Source organism: Anser anser, assembly GCF_964211835.1.
Source record: "Anser anser genome assembly, chromosome: 1".
NCBI classification, from domain to species: Eukaryota; Metazoa; Chordata; class Aves; order Anseriformes; family Anatidae; genus Anser; species Anser anser.
In genome coordinates this window covers 47,675,944-47,688,783 of record NC_139720.1, presented here as the reverse complement: position 1 = coordinate 47,688,783, position 12,840 = coordinate 47,675,944, and the positions used below count along the sequence as shown (strand labels likewise).

At 48.4% G+C, this 12,840-nt stretch overlaps 1 protein-coding gene across 3 annotated transcripts in view; it reads left to right on the top strand.

Moving 5' to 3' along the window:
• ELK3 (ETS transcription factor ELK3) overlaps nucleotides 1-11,909 on the top strand; it is a 35,554-nt gene extending 23,645 nt beyond the window's left edge. For all 3 annotated transcript variants that reach the window (XM_083845363.1, XM_083845364.1, XM_083845365.1), the window contains 3 exons: nucleotides 2,900-3,694; nucleotides 7,265-7,387; nucleotides 10,285-11,909. In XM_083845363.1, coding sequence (XP_083701489.1) covers nucleotides 2,900-3,694; nucleotides 7,265-7,387; nucleotides 10,285-10,383 — 1,017 coding nt within the window. In that variant the 3' untranslated portion in view covers nucleotides 10,384-11,909. The remainder of the gene's footprint in view (nucleotides 1-2,899; nucleotides 3,695-7,264; nucleotides 7,388-10,284) is intronic.
• The last annotated feature ends 931 nt before the right edge of the window (nucleotides 11,910-12,840 follow it).

The window sequence follows — 12,840 nt, the reverse complement described above, 5'->3', positions numbered from 1 at the left end:
AGCAGAGCGCCACAAGTGCTGTGGCGTGAACGTGCCTCAGCTCCCCGGCATGCTGGTGGGCTGGAGCCAGGCAGCGGTGTGCCCAGCCGGCATTGTCAGCCTTCAGAGCGCGGCGCGGTGGAGGACGGCCACCTTTGTTGTAGTCACCATTTCACAGGCTGGGACAGAGGAGGGGAAGCGTAAAGGGAGCAAGGGATTAAACCCGTCAAGAAGCCCACAGGAGAGGGGCATTCCCAGCCCCTGCCCTCTTCCAGAGTCAGAGGGTGCTATTAAGAGGTTTTTAAGCCACCAGTTCTCCTCCCCAGCAGCTGCACTGGCCTGGCAGTCGCCGTCCCCAGCAGCAGTCCTGGAGCATCCCACAGCCCTGGCCAGCAGCCCTGGCACTCGCTGCCAGCCTGCTCGTGGGTGATGTCCCTAGAAAATCCAGACAACAGCAAAAAAGGGCTAAAGGATCACATATGCCTATTGTCCTGCTACAAAGTGGTCTAGGCTCCCTGCAAAAGCAGTCCTTATGTAAGGAAACCTCCATTGCCTTTTTAACCCAAGGGTGGAAAAATCCCATTTGTCATGATGCCCGTCACTGTCCTCCCTGGTTTGAACCATCTTCTGCAGCTCAGAGTGATTCTGACAGATCACAGAGGTGATGGTAAAAATAAGCTGCTTTTTACCTTCACTTCAGTTATTTGTCAAAAAAATTTCAAAATGACAGCAGCGTTTCAGAGGCAGTTAATTAATTTGCATCCTTATTTTCTCTTACATGCTGTTGGAGATTTCCTCAGGCTCCACATTTAAGAGAAGCCTGCGAAGTGCTCGAGGGGTTTGCACTTGAATCCCTTTAATCTGCAGCCATCATTAAGTGGGATCGCTGCAGGTGTATGGAGACACAGGAGCCGCACCGAGAGACCTTCTGAAAATATAACTATATTTAATAACAATAGAGGAAGTATAAACTCACCAGCCCATTCCATTGCTTTTTATAGCAATGCTCCCTTGTTTGAAGCCTGCACCAGTTCCCTTATTTCAAGTTGCACCCTTCGATATATTGAATCCTGTCCTTCTGGGAGTCAACATTTTCCAAGTAGAATCTCAGTAGCCAGCGCTTGATGGAACAATAGCTCCAAAGGATGGGATTATTTTAAGTTAAAGTGTATATATTAAAAGAAAAAAAATCCAGTTAGGATGTTTCTTCTCAGATGTGAATAGTTTGAAGGTTTTGTGTTTATAAAGAAAAACATAAAATTGAGTTCATAAATGAAACTTCACAGATAAAGTGTGTCCATCTAATGTTTCACCTAATTAGCATCCCCCCCCCCCCCCCCAAAAAAAAAAAAATCTAGGCCAAGGCCAAAGCCATGGGAATTAAAGCTCATGCAAAATTAGATTCTGTGGGCTAAATACATGTCCTGAAATTTTGGAGTGCAAAAACAGGCACAGGGGGGAATCACCTGGGTGGGCAGATGTGAGTACAGCTCGGCTTGGAAGAGGGCAGTTCTGTGTCTTTATCCTGAGCTCGCCGAATTCACTTCTCCTCCCTGCTGTGGATTCTACTTGTAAGCTTGGGGAACAGCTTTCGCTGTGCTGCAGCTCCTGGCCTATGGAGCAAAGCTACATCCCAGGGCTCGCTGTGGGATTAATTTAGTATTCAAGAAGGTGCCTGAATGAAGTGCCAGCATGCTCAGACAGAAAAATTATGGGGTGGAGTAGCTCAGCTGAAAGACAGAAGACGATCTGATACAGACGTACAGACTCCTCTCCCCCATATTCAGCCTTGATTTTGTGACAAAAAAAAAAGAAAGAAAAGAAAAAAAAAAAAAGATGTACCTCAGGCTGTGTGAGCACCCAGCACTAGAACTTGTCCATATATAAATAGGGAGGATGTATTCCTTTTCCTTTTCTGTTTTCCTTTCCCTTTCCCTTTCCTTTTCCCTCCTCCTTCCCCTTCCTGTTTCCGTTTCCCTTTTGCTGCTCCCTTTCCCTTTTCCATTTTCTCTTTTTCAGTCAATACATATTTTCTCTACTGGTCTCAGAATCTGTGGCTGAAAGTAAAAGCATTAGATGATTAGGAATTATGTAAATATTTACATTCCCTTACGTACAGGAACGCACGTGTCTGTTTGCAGAGTACTAGGTGGAGGTGCAGCAGGCATGTGCCCCACGACAGGGTCACTTCTTGGAATGGGTTTTTAAGAGGACGCTCCTGGAGAAGCTCTCCAGCGGGGGCTTCAAGAAGAGAGAATCACAGTCGCTCCTGAAATCTCAGGAAATCGCGCTCCTTGTTTTTCTGTAGTTTCAATAGCCAGTCTAGACTGATGGAGACCTGGAGCTAGTACAGGCGATACGTCAGGACACAAGAGATTGCATTTGTCACGGACGTAGATCAGGACTGCTGAAAGAAATGCAGTCACCGTCGGTGCACGTCAGTCCTTCTGCGCGCGGGCAGGAAGGGAGGGTCAGTGACCAGAGCAGGCAGGCTGCGCTTGTTTTGTCCTTTGCAGGCGTTTCAGGAGAGAGTTTCATACTCCAGAGCAATGGGTCTGGGTTTTGGGACGCACAAATGAAGGCGTTTGCCTCCGTTGTGAAATCAAATGGCGGAGTGGCCTCAGCCAGCAAGGTGGCAAAACTGTTCTTACTGTAAATGAACTGTTCCCAAGGTTCCCAGAGGAAGCGGGAGGAAGCCAGGCCCCAGCAGCTCTTTGTCACCTGGCGGTGGTGCCTTGTTTGTGGCCTCCACGGCTGAGCAGAGGCGTGGGGACAGGCTGAGGGCGAGAAGCGGTGGAGGCCGTGCTGAGGGGCCCCAATCAGCCTGAGGCGGCTGCAGTGCTCCCCTACCCCGTGAGACCCTTCGTGTTTGCTGCCCCCAAGATACTGATCTTTCTAGCGTCTGCTTTTGTACTTGCAGAACATCATCAAGAAGGTGATCGGACAAAAGTTCGTGTACAAGTTTGTCTCGTTCCCTGAGATTTTAAAGATGGATCCACACGCCGTGGAAATCAGCAGGGAGAGCCTTTTGCTGCAGGACAGCGACTGTAAGATGGCCGCCGAGAGCAGGGACGCGCACAAGCACAGCTTGTCGGCACTGAAAAGCACAAGCCGCAACGAGTACATCCACTCTGGCCTCTACTCCTCGTTCACCATCAACTCTCTGCAGAACCAGCCAGACACTTACAAGCCAATCAAAACAGAAAAACTGGAGGAGAAGTCAGAAGGAAACACACCGGTCGAAGAAGTTCGGACTGTCATAAGATTTGTGACAAACAAAACAGACAAACAAGTTATGAGGCCCATGGTGTCGTTGCCTTCCACCTCCGAAACAGCAGCTGCCTCTGCTTTTCTCAACTCGTCCGTATCAGCCAAAATCTCTTCCTTAATGCTACCAAACAGTGCCAGCATTTCATCTCCGTCGTCATCTTCCTCCAGGTCGCCGTCTCTGTCTCCCACCTCGCCCCTCCCTGCGGAGCACAGGAGCCTCTTCCTTGAGTCCGGTTGCCACGACTCAGATTCCCTTGAGCCGCTGAACCTCTCCTCAGGCTCCAAGGCAAAATCGCCATCTCTTCCCCCAAAGGCTAAGAAACCCAAAGGCTTGGAAATCTCAGCCCCACCTATGGTCCTATCCAGCACCGATATCGGTTCCATTGCCCTCAACAGCCCCGCGCTTCCTTCGGGATCCCTGACTCCAGCTTTCTTCACTGCACAGGTAAGACCTTCCAGCCTCGGGAGCTCTTGCCTTAGCCAGCTCTCCCTCAGTTTGGCCAAGGCCAGTAGCGGTAGGAGCTTGTTGTCATCTGGCAGCACGTGGGGAAGAGGAAGACACAGCTCAGGTCTGAATTAAGTATGGAGAGCCGGTTCCTCACAGCACTGCCCTCCCGGGGTGAGCAACAGCATGGAGAGCAGCACCACAGGGTGCCTGGGGGATACTGAGATGGGCAGCCGCTAACACGAGCAAATCACTTACCAAGGGAAATCAGCCTCCAGGTCTGCAAAACAAGCAGAAAAAAAGCCAGGAAGAAAAACAGAACACAGGGGTTTTGTAGCTCAGAAACAGAGTGTGCGTGCTGTGGGGTGCCTGGTTAGATTTCTCTACTGGATGTTGTATCCATTCAAAAAGTGTGGCATTTTCATTAGGTTTCAGATAGGGAGTAAATTAATTGGTTTCTAAGACAGGCTCTTAAGCCAGTTTTGATTTCCAAAGTTTTACAGGTCCACAGAGTACTTGCCAGAGCTGCCGTTCAGTACAGACCTACTGAATACCTGGTAGGTTATTCTGTTCTTATAAAATAGCTGTCCGTTGCTCATTTATTTGTGGTAATGTCAGTGAGGTCTCATTTGCAAGCTAAGTCTGTGGAAGAAATCTAGTAATTTAGAAGGCAAGAGGAAAATCACATAACAGAGAGTGATCTGGCGTGTTCACCTCTTTGCTGTTCCAAGTGGTGTCGTGTGGCCTCATGGCCGTGTCCTGGGAGCTGCCCGGGGCACCCGGTGTGCCCGCACTGCGCGACGCCCTCCCCGCAGGAGGCAGAGCAGCGACCAGCGCGCTCGGTCAGCACAGCTCCTCCAACCCGAGCTGGTTGTGGGGCAGCTCAGGCACACCCGCAGGCCACCGAGAGAGGGGCTGTGCTGCGAAGGAAAAGGGATCTGTGGGCCGCTGCCTGTCATTTCTGTGCACCGCCAAGCCTCCCAGTGCCACTGTGCACAGCAGGAAGAACAGGAGTGTGGCAAACCAAAACAGAGGTGCATTGACAGGCTCGTATGGCCTCGATCTGTGGCGTAACCACAGTAAGTAGTTTGCTTGCGGGGAGCAAATTTCACAAATCCTATCAGATGCCGACTAGACACAATGACAGCATGTTATTACAAGCTTGCTTTAATTTGTTGCTACCCCAGAACTGAGTACGATGAGTGATTTCTGTCCTCATTTTGTGATTATTTCTTTGAACACTTCATTTTCTCATTCATCTCTAAACCAGAGTACTTACTACCCCTGAAAGTCATAGAAAGGAATTATGCTGCCATTGCCCTCCTTCAGAGGGCTTCAGAGAGTTTCTCATTTATCTCATTTTGCTGGTCAGGAGCAAAGCCCTCAGGTGCAGGGAGCCCCTTGAAAGAGCACCTGATTTGCAAAACCAATTCAGAATAGAGAAATGAGATCTCAGGACACTCAGCACAATGCTTTAGTGCGAAATGTCAGCTTTTCTTTTGGTTAGCTTTCAACGAGAGCCATTTAGATTTTGTTCCATACTTGCTGTTTTTTACACTTGTTATTTTTGTTGGCTCTCCCTTGGCTGACGTGGATGCATGGTTTTGACCAGCTCTTTTCTGTAGGCCTCTCCTTTAGCATTTGCAACATGCACAGACAAAGCAGCGTGCCTGCAGCCAGCAGGCGCATGGTCTGTGTTGCTTCCACAGATACTGACCGAGCCTCCTGCATGTACCCAGAGAGCTAGGAAGCAACAGGCAAGCAACAGCGGTTCAGAGGATCACAGAATCATTCAGGCTGGAAAAGACCTCTAAGATCATCCAGTCCCACCTTTAACCTAGCACTGAAGTCCACCGCTAAACCATGCTACTCAGCTCTACAGCTACACCTTTCTTGAAGACCTGCAGGGGTGGTGACTGAACCACTCCCCTGGGCAGCCTGTTCCAACGCCGCACAACTCTTTCAGTAAAGAAATTTCTCCTAAATCTCTAATTTCAGCTAATTTCTCTTAGCTGTCTTTATCTGGCAGCTGGGAGGGACAAGGAGGGCTGTGCTCACGTGCGGGCTCTTGCAGAGAAGTCTGGAGCTGGGAGCATCGCTGCTGAGCTTGGCTCTCTCTTTGTGCTGAGTTACCTCCATTTAAACTGTTCCTAAACTAGCTTATAAAGAGGGTTTAAGCAGGAACATCCCGCTGGTTTTCACTTCCAGCACCAGAGGTATAGCTACGTGAGGGCAGAAAAGGAGGGAGACACCACTTTCTACATGTAACTCGAGGCCAGCCGGTGCTGTGGTGTGGTTTACACTTGTTTCCTCGGGTGGCTTTGATGCTTGCCTGATGGTGATACTGAGAACACCCCTGGAAGGCACAGTGCTCTTTTCGCATGAAATATTAACAGATTCGGAGGCTCGCTTTGGCTGGCTCTTGGCTCGGGCACAACTTGCAGATACGAGTGCTCTGACAATCAGAAGTTTCCCAGCACAAGCAGACTTGTGCTTTCCCAGCAGTACCACGTTTTTATTGCTGCTTTGGCCACAGCTGTGGTTTCTGCCATGTGGTGCTGTATTCACGTTCCACCTGCTTCAGCACGAGGGAGATGGCAGCGCCCTTCCCCTTCGCATCTCTCCCTCTGCTTCTTTCGCGATGCCTCAGAGAAATCAGCCACTTACAGAGCAGCCAGGCTCTCAGATACCTCGGGACAGAAGCACTGGGAGGCCCTCGAGGCTTGCTGCTCCTTGCCTCTCCCTTTCTTCTCCCCTGGTGCTGTTACACTAATTGTCTGACCCTGCTCTGAACACCGCTGCGAGCACGTCAGAGCAGGACCGTGTGTTGCTGGGCCTTTGCACAGAGCCTCGAACAGCACAGCGGATCCCTGGGGTGCTGCTTTGCAAGTAAAATGCCCGTCGTGGTCTGGAGCAGAGCTGACCTGTGCTACCTGCCGCTCTGCTGCTGCTCTCCGCAGGGCCCCAGCAGCAGCAGCCGGTGGCCTGGGTGGTTAAGCGAGACCCCAGCTATGTTGGCCGCGTGTGGGAGGCAGAGCTGGCATTTCTGGCCAGGCAGGCGGCTTGCAGGCACCAGAGTGCACGACTTGCTGGCCACTCCTTGTCTACTGTCCTCTCTCTACCTATTTTAAAGGCTGCCCCAGCACACGCACCTACTTGCTAAGTGTGAGCTCAAATTCCATTAAACGCCTTGCGGAATGGGACCGAGTTTGGTAATTGGCATCGAGATTACTGGAGAGATTAATTCATTATGCCAAATGCTTTGTTCAAAACTGTCACGTTGCTTTCATGTTCTTCTTTGTAAAGATAAAAGTTACTCTGGGTACGGAATAATTCATGTGACTTTGAACAGAGATTTGCATGTCCTTTAACTCCAGCTCCCCTCCAATTGTGCTTTGGAAGTGCTGGGAGTACCCACAGCTCTCCGTGTGCACCGTGACATTGGAAAGCACCACCCCAGAGCTGGGAAAACCCTCGGGTTCGTAGTTGTTGGGTTCTTAGTTGTTGTCAGCTGTTGTGAATGCTTAGCAGGCATGCGTCACGGGGTGGTTTTTTTTTTTTGTCTTGCAGACCCCAAATGGATTATTGCTGACCCCAAGCCCGCTGCTGTCTAGCATTCATTTCTGGAGCAGCCTCAGTCCCGTTGCTCCTCTGAGTCCTGCCAGGCTGCAGGGACCAAACACTCTGTTCCAGGTAGGTCTTTCTAATGCACGGGGTTCGTGTGTGAAAGTACACGTGGAAGAGACGTCAGGGGAACACCTCATCTCACATTGGTCTGGAGCTTTTCAAATGGTTTGAGAAAATACAGGAGTTAGTGGGCATATTTAAGAGGGGCCTGTTTGCTTGCACTCTCTTGGCAGCACAGCCAGACCCTCCTGGGCAGTGTCGGTAGTGCAGCAGAAACGTACTTTTTGGATGAAGGAAACAGAAATAAATGCAGGACCTTAGGGTGAGTGTGTAACTGAGCCCCCAGGGCTTCAGGGAGAGAGCACAGTTTGGGCAGGGACTGGCCAGGAGAGCAGTGGAGTGAGGACTCTGGAAAAAACAAGATCAGTTTGGGCCTCACACAGCGAGGTGTGCATAGGTTCAGCCTTCTGTCTTCTCTCTCAGGAAGAGATACTTCTCTCTCAGGAAGACAAAACATCGTGGTATTTAAAGGAAGGGCACACTGAACCTGAAGGCTCCGTTTCCAGTTCTGCAAAGTATCCAGGTGTCCGCAGACTGGTTACTTCAGCTCTCTGAAGTAACTTTTCTATATGTAACAGGAGAAAAGTGGCGTTGTCCTCTCTTGTGGATACGGGGAGTGTAAAAATCTGAGTTTTCTAGAGATGCGATAAATATCAAAGGTATTAAATAAACAGTGATGGCTGCAGAGCTCAGGGGCAGCATTTGCTCGAGGCTGAGGAAGGGGACCATGGGGATGGTGTTAGCAGCTCCAGCTGCCACAGTTCAGTCACAGGAGAAGTTATGCTGATCAGCTAATTGGCAGGAAGCACAAGAAGCTGGTGGCAGGCCATGTGGCCGCAGACCGCAAGGAAACCCTTGGAATGAAATCCCCGAACGCTGTGGCTGGCCAGCACCCACACAGGAGGGGGCTGCCGCGGAGCCGAGACCTGCCTTTTGCCTCTGAACCTTGCTGGAGCCTCTGGGGCTGGGCTTGAGCTCAAGAGCACTGCTCAGGTGGGGCGAAACATCCTTCTGCCTCCGGCGGGAGCCCTGCAGCTGCTTTTGTTTTCACCTGAGCCGAAAGAGCGTTTGTTCGGCGTCGGAGGAGCCAAAATCCTGCAAGCAGCTGGAGGCCGGCGCAGCTCTGCGGCTGCCTGCCCGCCTTCGCACCCGGGCCTGCTGACTGACACGGGGGCGAGGGCAGGCTCCGGTACGTCGTCTTCTTTCAGGTGCCTGCTGCTTTTCACAGCAGCACCGTGCCTGGCACTGGCTGCAGCACCTCAGCGTTGGTATTTTTGTAGTCTGAGGACCAGGATGGGATCCATCCACGTTGACAGTCTGACTAAGCCCAGGGCCTACCTATGGGAGTGCGGTCCCTGCCTTAACAGGCCAGGAGGAGTTGTTTTGTCACTGCTGGGCACAACTACATGAATGCTCCCTCACCGAGCCCGTGGATGCTTAGTAACTGCTAAAAATTCTCCTTCGGTGCTTACGAGGTGAAAGCAACTCCCGAACGCGACCACCCGTGCCCGCTCCCGGCGCTTGTGGAACGTCCCCGAATGCTGCAGCCTCCTCCACACAACTCACCTCGAAGCCCTGACCTGCCTGGAGAGCCTCCCCTTTGAAGCCATACTGTTGTGTAATGAAACGTAATTGGATGTTTCGTCATGAGCTGGAAATTACTACATAACTGGAACAGTGAGAGACCTGCACGGAGTTCATTAATTCAAGAAAATGTGGCTGAACTTAAGAACTAGCAAGTTAGCCTGAATTAAGCACTGCCACAAGAAGCTGTTTTATGTGTTTCTACTGTAGTGAGGAGTCAGCCATGTCCCAGGCCCCTGGGACGGAAGCAGCAGGAAGAAGATGAGGGCAGCTGGGCCGGGGTGGAGAGCAGGGGAAGGATGTGACCGAAACATCACCATGGCCGGCATCTCAGCGGTGCCAGCCAGCCCCTGGCCTCGACAGACACCTCACACAACCCTCTCTTTGCTAGCTTTATGAGGCACATCAAGCACAGTGTAATTTACGTGCCTCACTGGAGAAGGATAGGCTAGGAAAGCAAGAGCTCATAATCAGGTTCTGTGCTGTGACGAACCTCAGTGGAAGCGATAGCAAGGTGTCCCCAGGCCTTGTCGGGCCAAAGCGGTCCCAGCTGCTGCTCCGCTGGCTGCTGCCCAGCGCTGGGCGATGGCTGTCCCTCAAGTCAGGAGCGCTGCTCCTTGGCCCTTCTGCTCTAAGGACCGTAGCAACCGGGAGAGAGGCCTCATGGAGTCGGCGCCGAGGCAGACAAGTGCCTGCTGGCAGCACAATCCCCGCCTCGCGCGGCACCAAGCCTGCTGCACCTTCCTGCCTTGCCCTTCCCCAGCCCAGACGCTGAGAGCTCGTCAGCACACGCTGGTGCAGGCAGCTGCAGGCACCAGGACTGCATGGGTTAGTTAGTGAGCAAATATTCTCTGCACAGCATGTCAGAAGTTGAACGTTAGTACTAATGTGCTCGACTTTCAATTTCGCAAAGAGCTTTCCTGCTTAGCTTTTATGAAGGGCAGGCGAAAAACATGGATTTTAATTAATGTTCTGTAGACTAAGAAACGTTTTTGGAAGCAGAATGGATGGCAAACATTTCTATTATTAACTTTCCCATCGTGATTACAGCTGTATCATTATGTCAACTTTGATATGAAATACAGCCAATAATAGGCTCATACATTCCTGCACACTGAAAAGTTATCCAGGTTCCATCCTCTGCTTCACATTCCTGGTGTCTAATGCAGGCATTTGGTATCTATCGTACTGTACAGAAATCACAAGCCTTGAAAACATCTGGAGTCAGTTGCTAATGCTAAATACACGTGCTTTGGGGCTGAACACTTTGAGATAAAGACTAATTTTTTTTTTTTATTTTACCTTTTGGCCTCTTGCAGTTTCCAACTCTGCTAAATGGTCACATACCAGTGCCACTCCCCAGTCTGGACGGAGCCTCTTCTCCAGTACTGCTTTCTCCAAACGCTCAGAAATCCTGATGATGCCTCATCACGTTAAGGACTTATTGGTGGATTTAACACTTCATTCCTATGGGCTAGTTTTTCCTGTGTCATGAGAAGGACATTGTGAAACCCTCTATTACTTTGGTTTGCACTTTTCATTACATGGATAATCTACTTTTATTATGTTAGCATTTTTAAACAGTGTTTATATATAAAAATATATATAAATCTGTTTTGCATTAAATGAATTATAATTTTTTTTTATATCATAGCTCTCAAGTGTTGAACACTTCTGTTGTTGATGAAGTACTTTTTGTAATGGATTGCAACAATGTATCTAATAAGGATGTGAAGCTTCTTTTTAATACCTTTTTCTGCATATTATGCATTGTGCTTGTGTAAACTATAACCGGCTGTGCCTTCTTTTGCATAATGTCATGTAAATGATTTATATATTTTCTAGTATTAAGATAAAAAGTTGAAAGACAAAACTAGTATTGAACAGCCCTATGGTAGTATTTCAGTATTTTCTCCACGGATAGGCTGTATGATGCAGTGTATTCATGTAACTTTGTATTAAGTGCTTTCAAATTGTATAAAAATAGCCTTATAATTTTTCTTTGCTGAAGTGAAAACCGTAACAAATGTTACAGTCAGGAGATGTATTTAGGAGTAACAAAGCCACATTTACGCCCAAATTCTTCTGTGGAGTTGCAACAGGGAGGAACTGGGCTTTGTGTATTCACGAAACATTTCCAGCATTTGAAAATACTTCTGTAGAAAAGAAGATCGTTGCTCAGAATTTATTTGGCATATACTTCTTACGAACTGTCGACATTACAGCTGGAAAGACTGCAGGTAATCTCTGTCCTCCCAGGGAATGAGGATCGTTCCCGATAGAGAATTTCCAGGTGCTTTGTTCAGTCGTGCCAAGTGCCTTCTACCATTTCCCTGGAAAGATTCTTCTCGCTACTAAAGCTGAGAAGGTCACATTTCCCCTTCCCCGAAAGCTGGAAAAGTTACAGGACTGTAAATTAATGTCTGGTGCTTGTAAAGAGGCATACTGTACATGTGGGATGTTTATGTATAAACATCTGAATTCTGGATTAAAAAACAGCACTGTGTTACCATATACTTGCAACTTGAACCTACGAGGTATGTCCTCTACCTTGAGGTGATGGTTTAGTCATCTAAATGTCAGGTTAGGATGAGGCTAGACTCCCTGGCACCACAGATTCTAATCTTGGCAGGGCTGATGCAAATCGTCCGTTTTCTGAGGTGGCTAAATTGGGTCGAACGCCGTTTTACCATGGAGGTCTTTCAGATGAGACCTTCAAAAACCAAACCAAAATCAGGATCCTGTTTGCTACAGGTCATTAGAGCCTCTACTTTGTTTTCTGGCCAAGCAGCTGGTCAAAAGTCCATTCGTTTTGAAACCTATGCAGTGAGCTGTCTGCTGATTTTCTGCTTGGATGCATTTCAGTGATGATGTGTGTAGTTAATTGTAAAGTGCTTTTGGATCCTTCTACCTGAAAGGTGCTAAATAAACATTTTATTACTGCAGTTCTGATGTTGAAAAGCCATTTTTTGGGCAGAGGTCGTCTGACAAAAGGGAGCAGGAATTTTTCTCAGGCTCCTGGGTTGCACAACCAAAAATGACTCCTCAGTTTCACTTGGGGGTAATTAACTGACTAAAAAACTGCCATATCTGCATGAAACACAAGCACTGATTAACAGAGCACTAAGATGCAGGACACAAGGAAAAAGAATGAAACGGGAAGTCATTCGCTTGATTCAGCATTTTAAGAGCTCCAAGAAGTACCATCCCATGGAGTCAAAACCAGAAGATGAACTTAGTGAAAATTTATGAGTGAAGGGAAATTTTACAACAAGAAAAGTCAGAATAGGTTGGAAGAAAAGGCAGCACATAACTAATGAGATTGACTAGTCTGGTGGAGGTTAAATCACGAGGGCTTGCAGGTCAAATGTCTCCCTTTCAACAGATGAATCCTCCCAGCTACGTGGAATATTTTTCAGTAACTAAGTTACACAGAAGCAATTATTCACACTCAAGAGCCAACTCTCTTCTCGTTTTTTAAAAAGCATAAATGCCTACTCCAGTAGTCTCGCCTTGCATATAACCAGTATAGCTAATGGGAGAACAAGGCATAAAGATGAAGTGCTTCTCACTGTGAATTAAAAAGTAAAGACGAATACTCATGAAAATTTAATCTTTGAATTAATAAAAGGTGTTGGATACCACACTGAAAAAAAACACAAACCAACAAACAGATTAAGATGAGAGGAAGAAGTGCATAACGGAGAAGAGATTCTTAAAAAACATCCAGATTCTCGTAATTTTGTTTCTTCCAAGGTTTTATTGTTAGCAAGGCAGAATTTTTCTTTTCAGAAAGCTCAACACCCCTCTCCCACCCCCCCCTCCAATATGCACACCCCCACCCCCTGAATGACTTTTCTTTTAAAAATAAAATA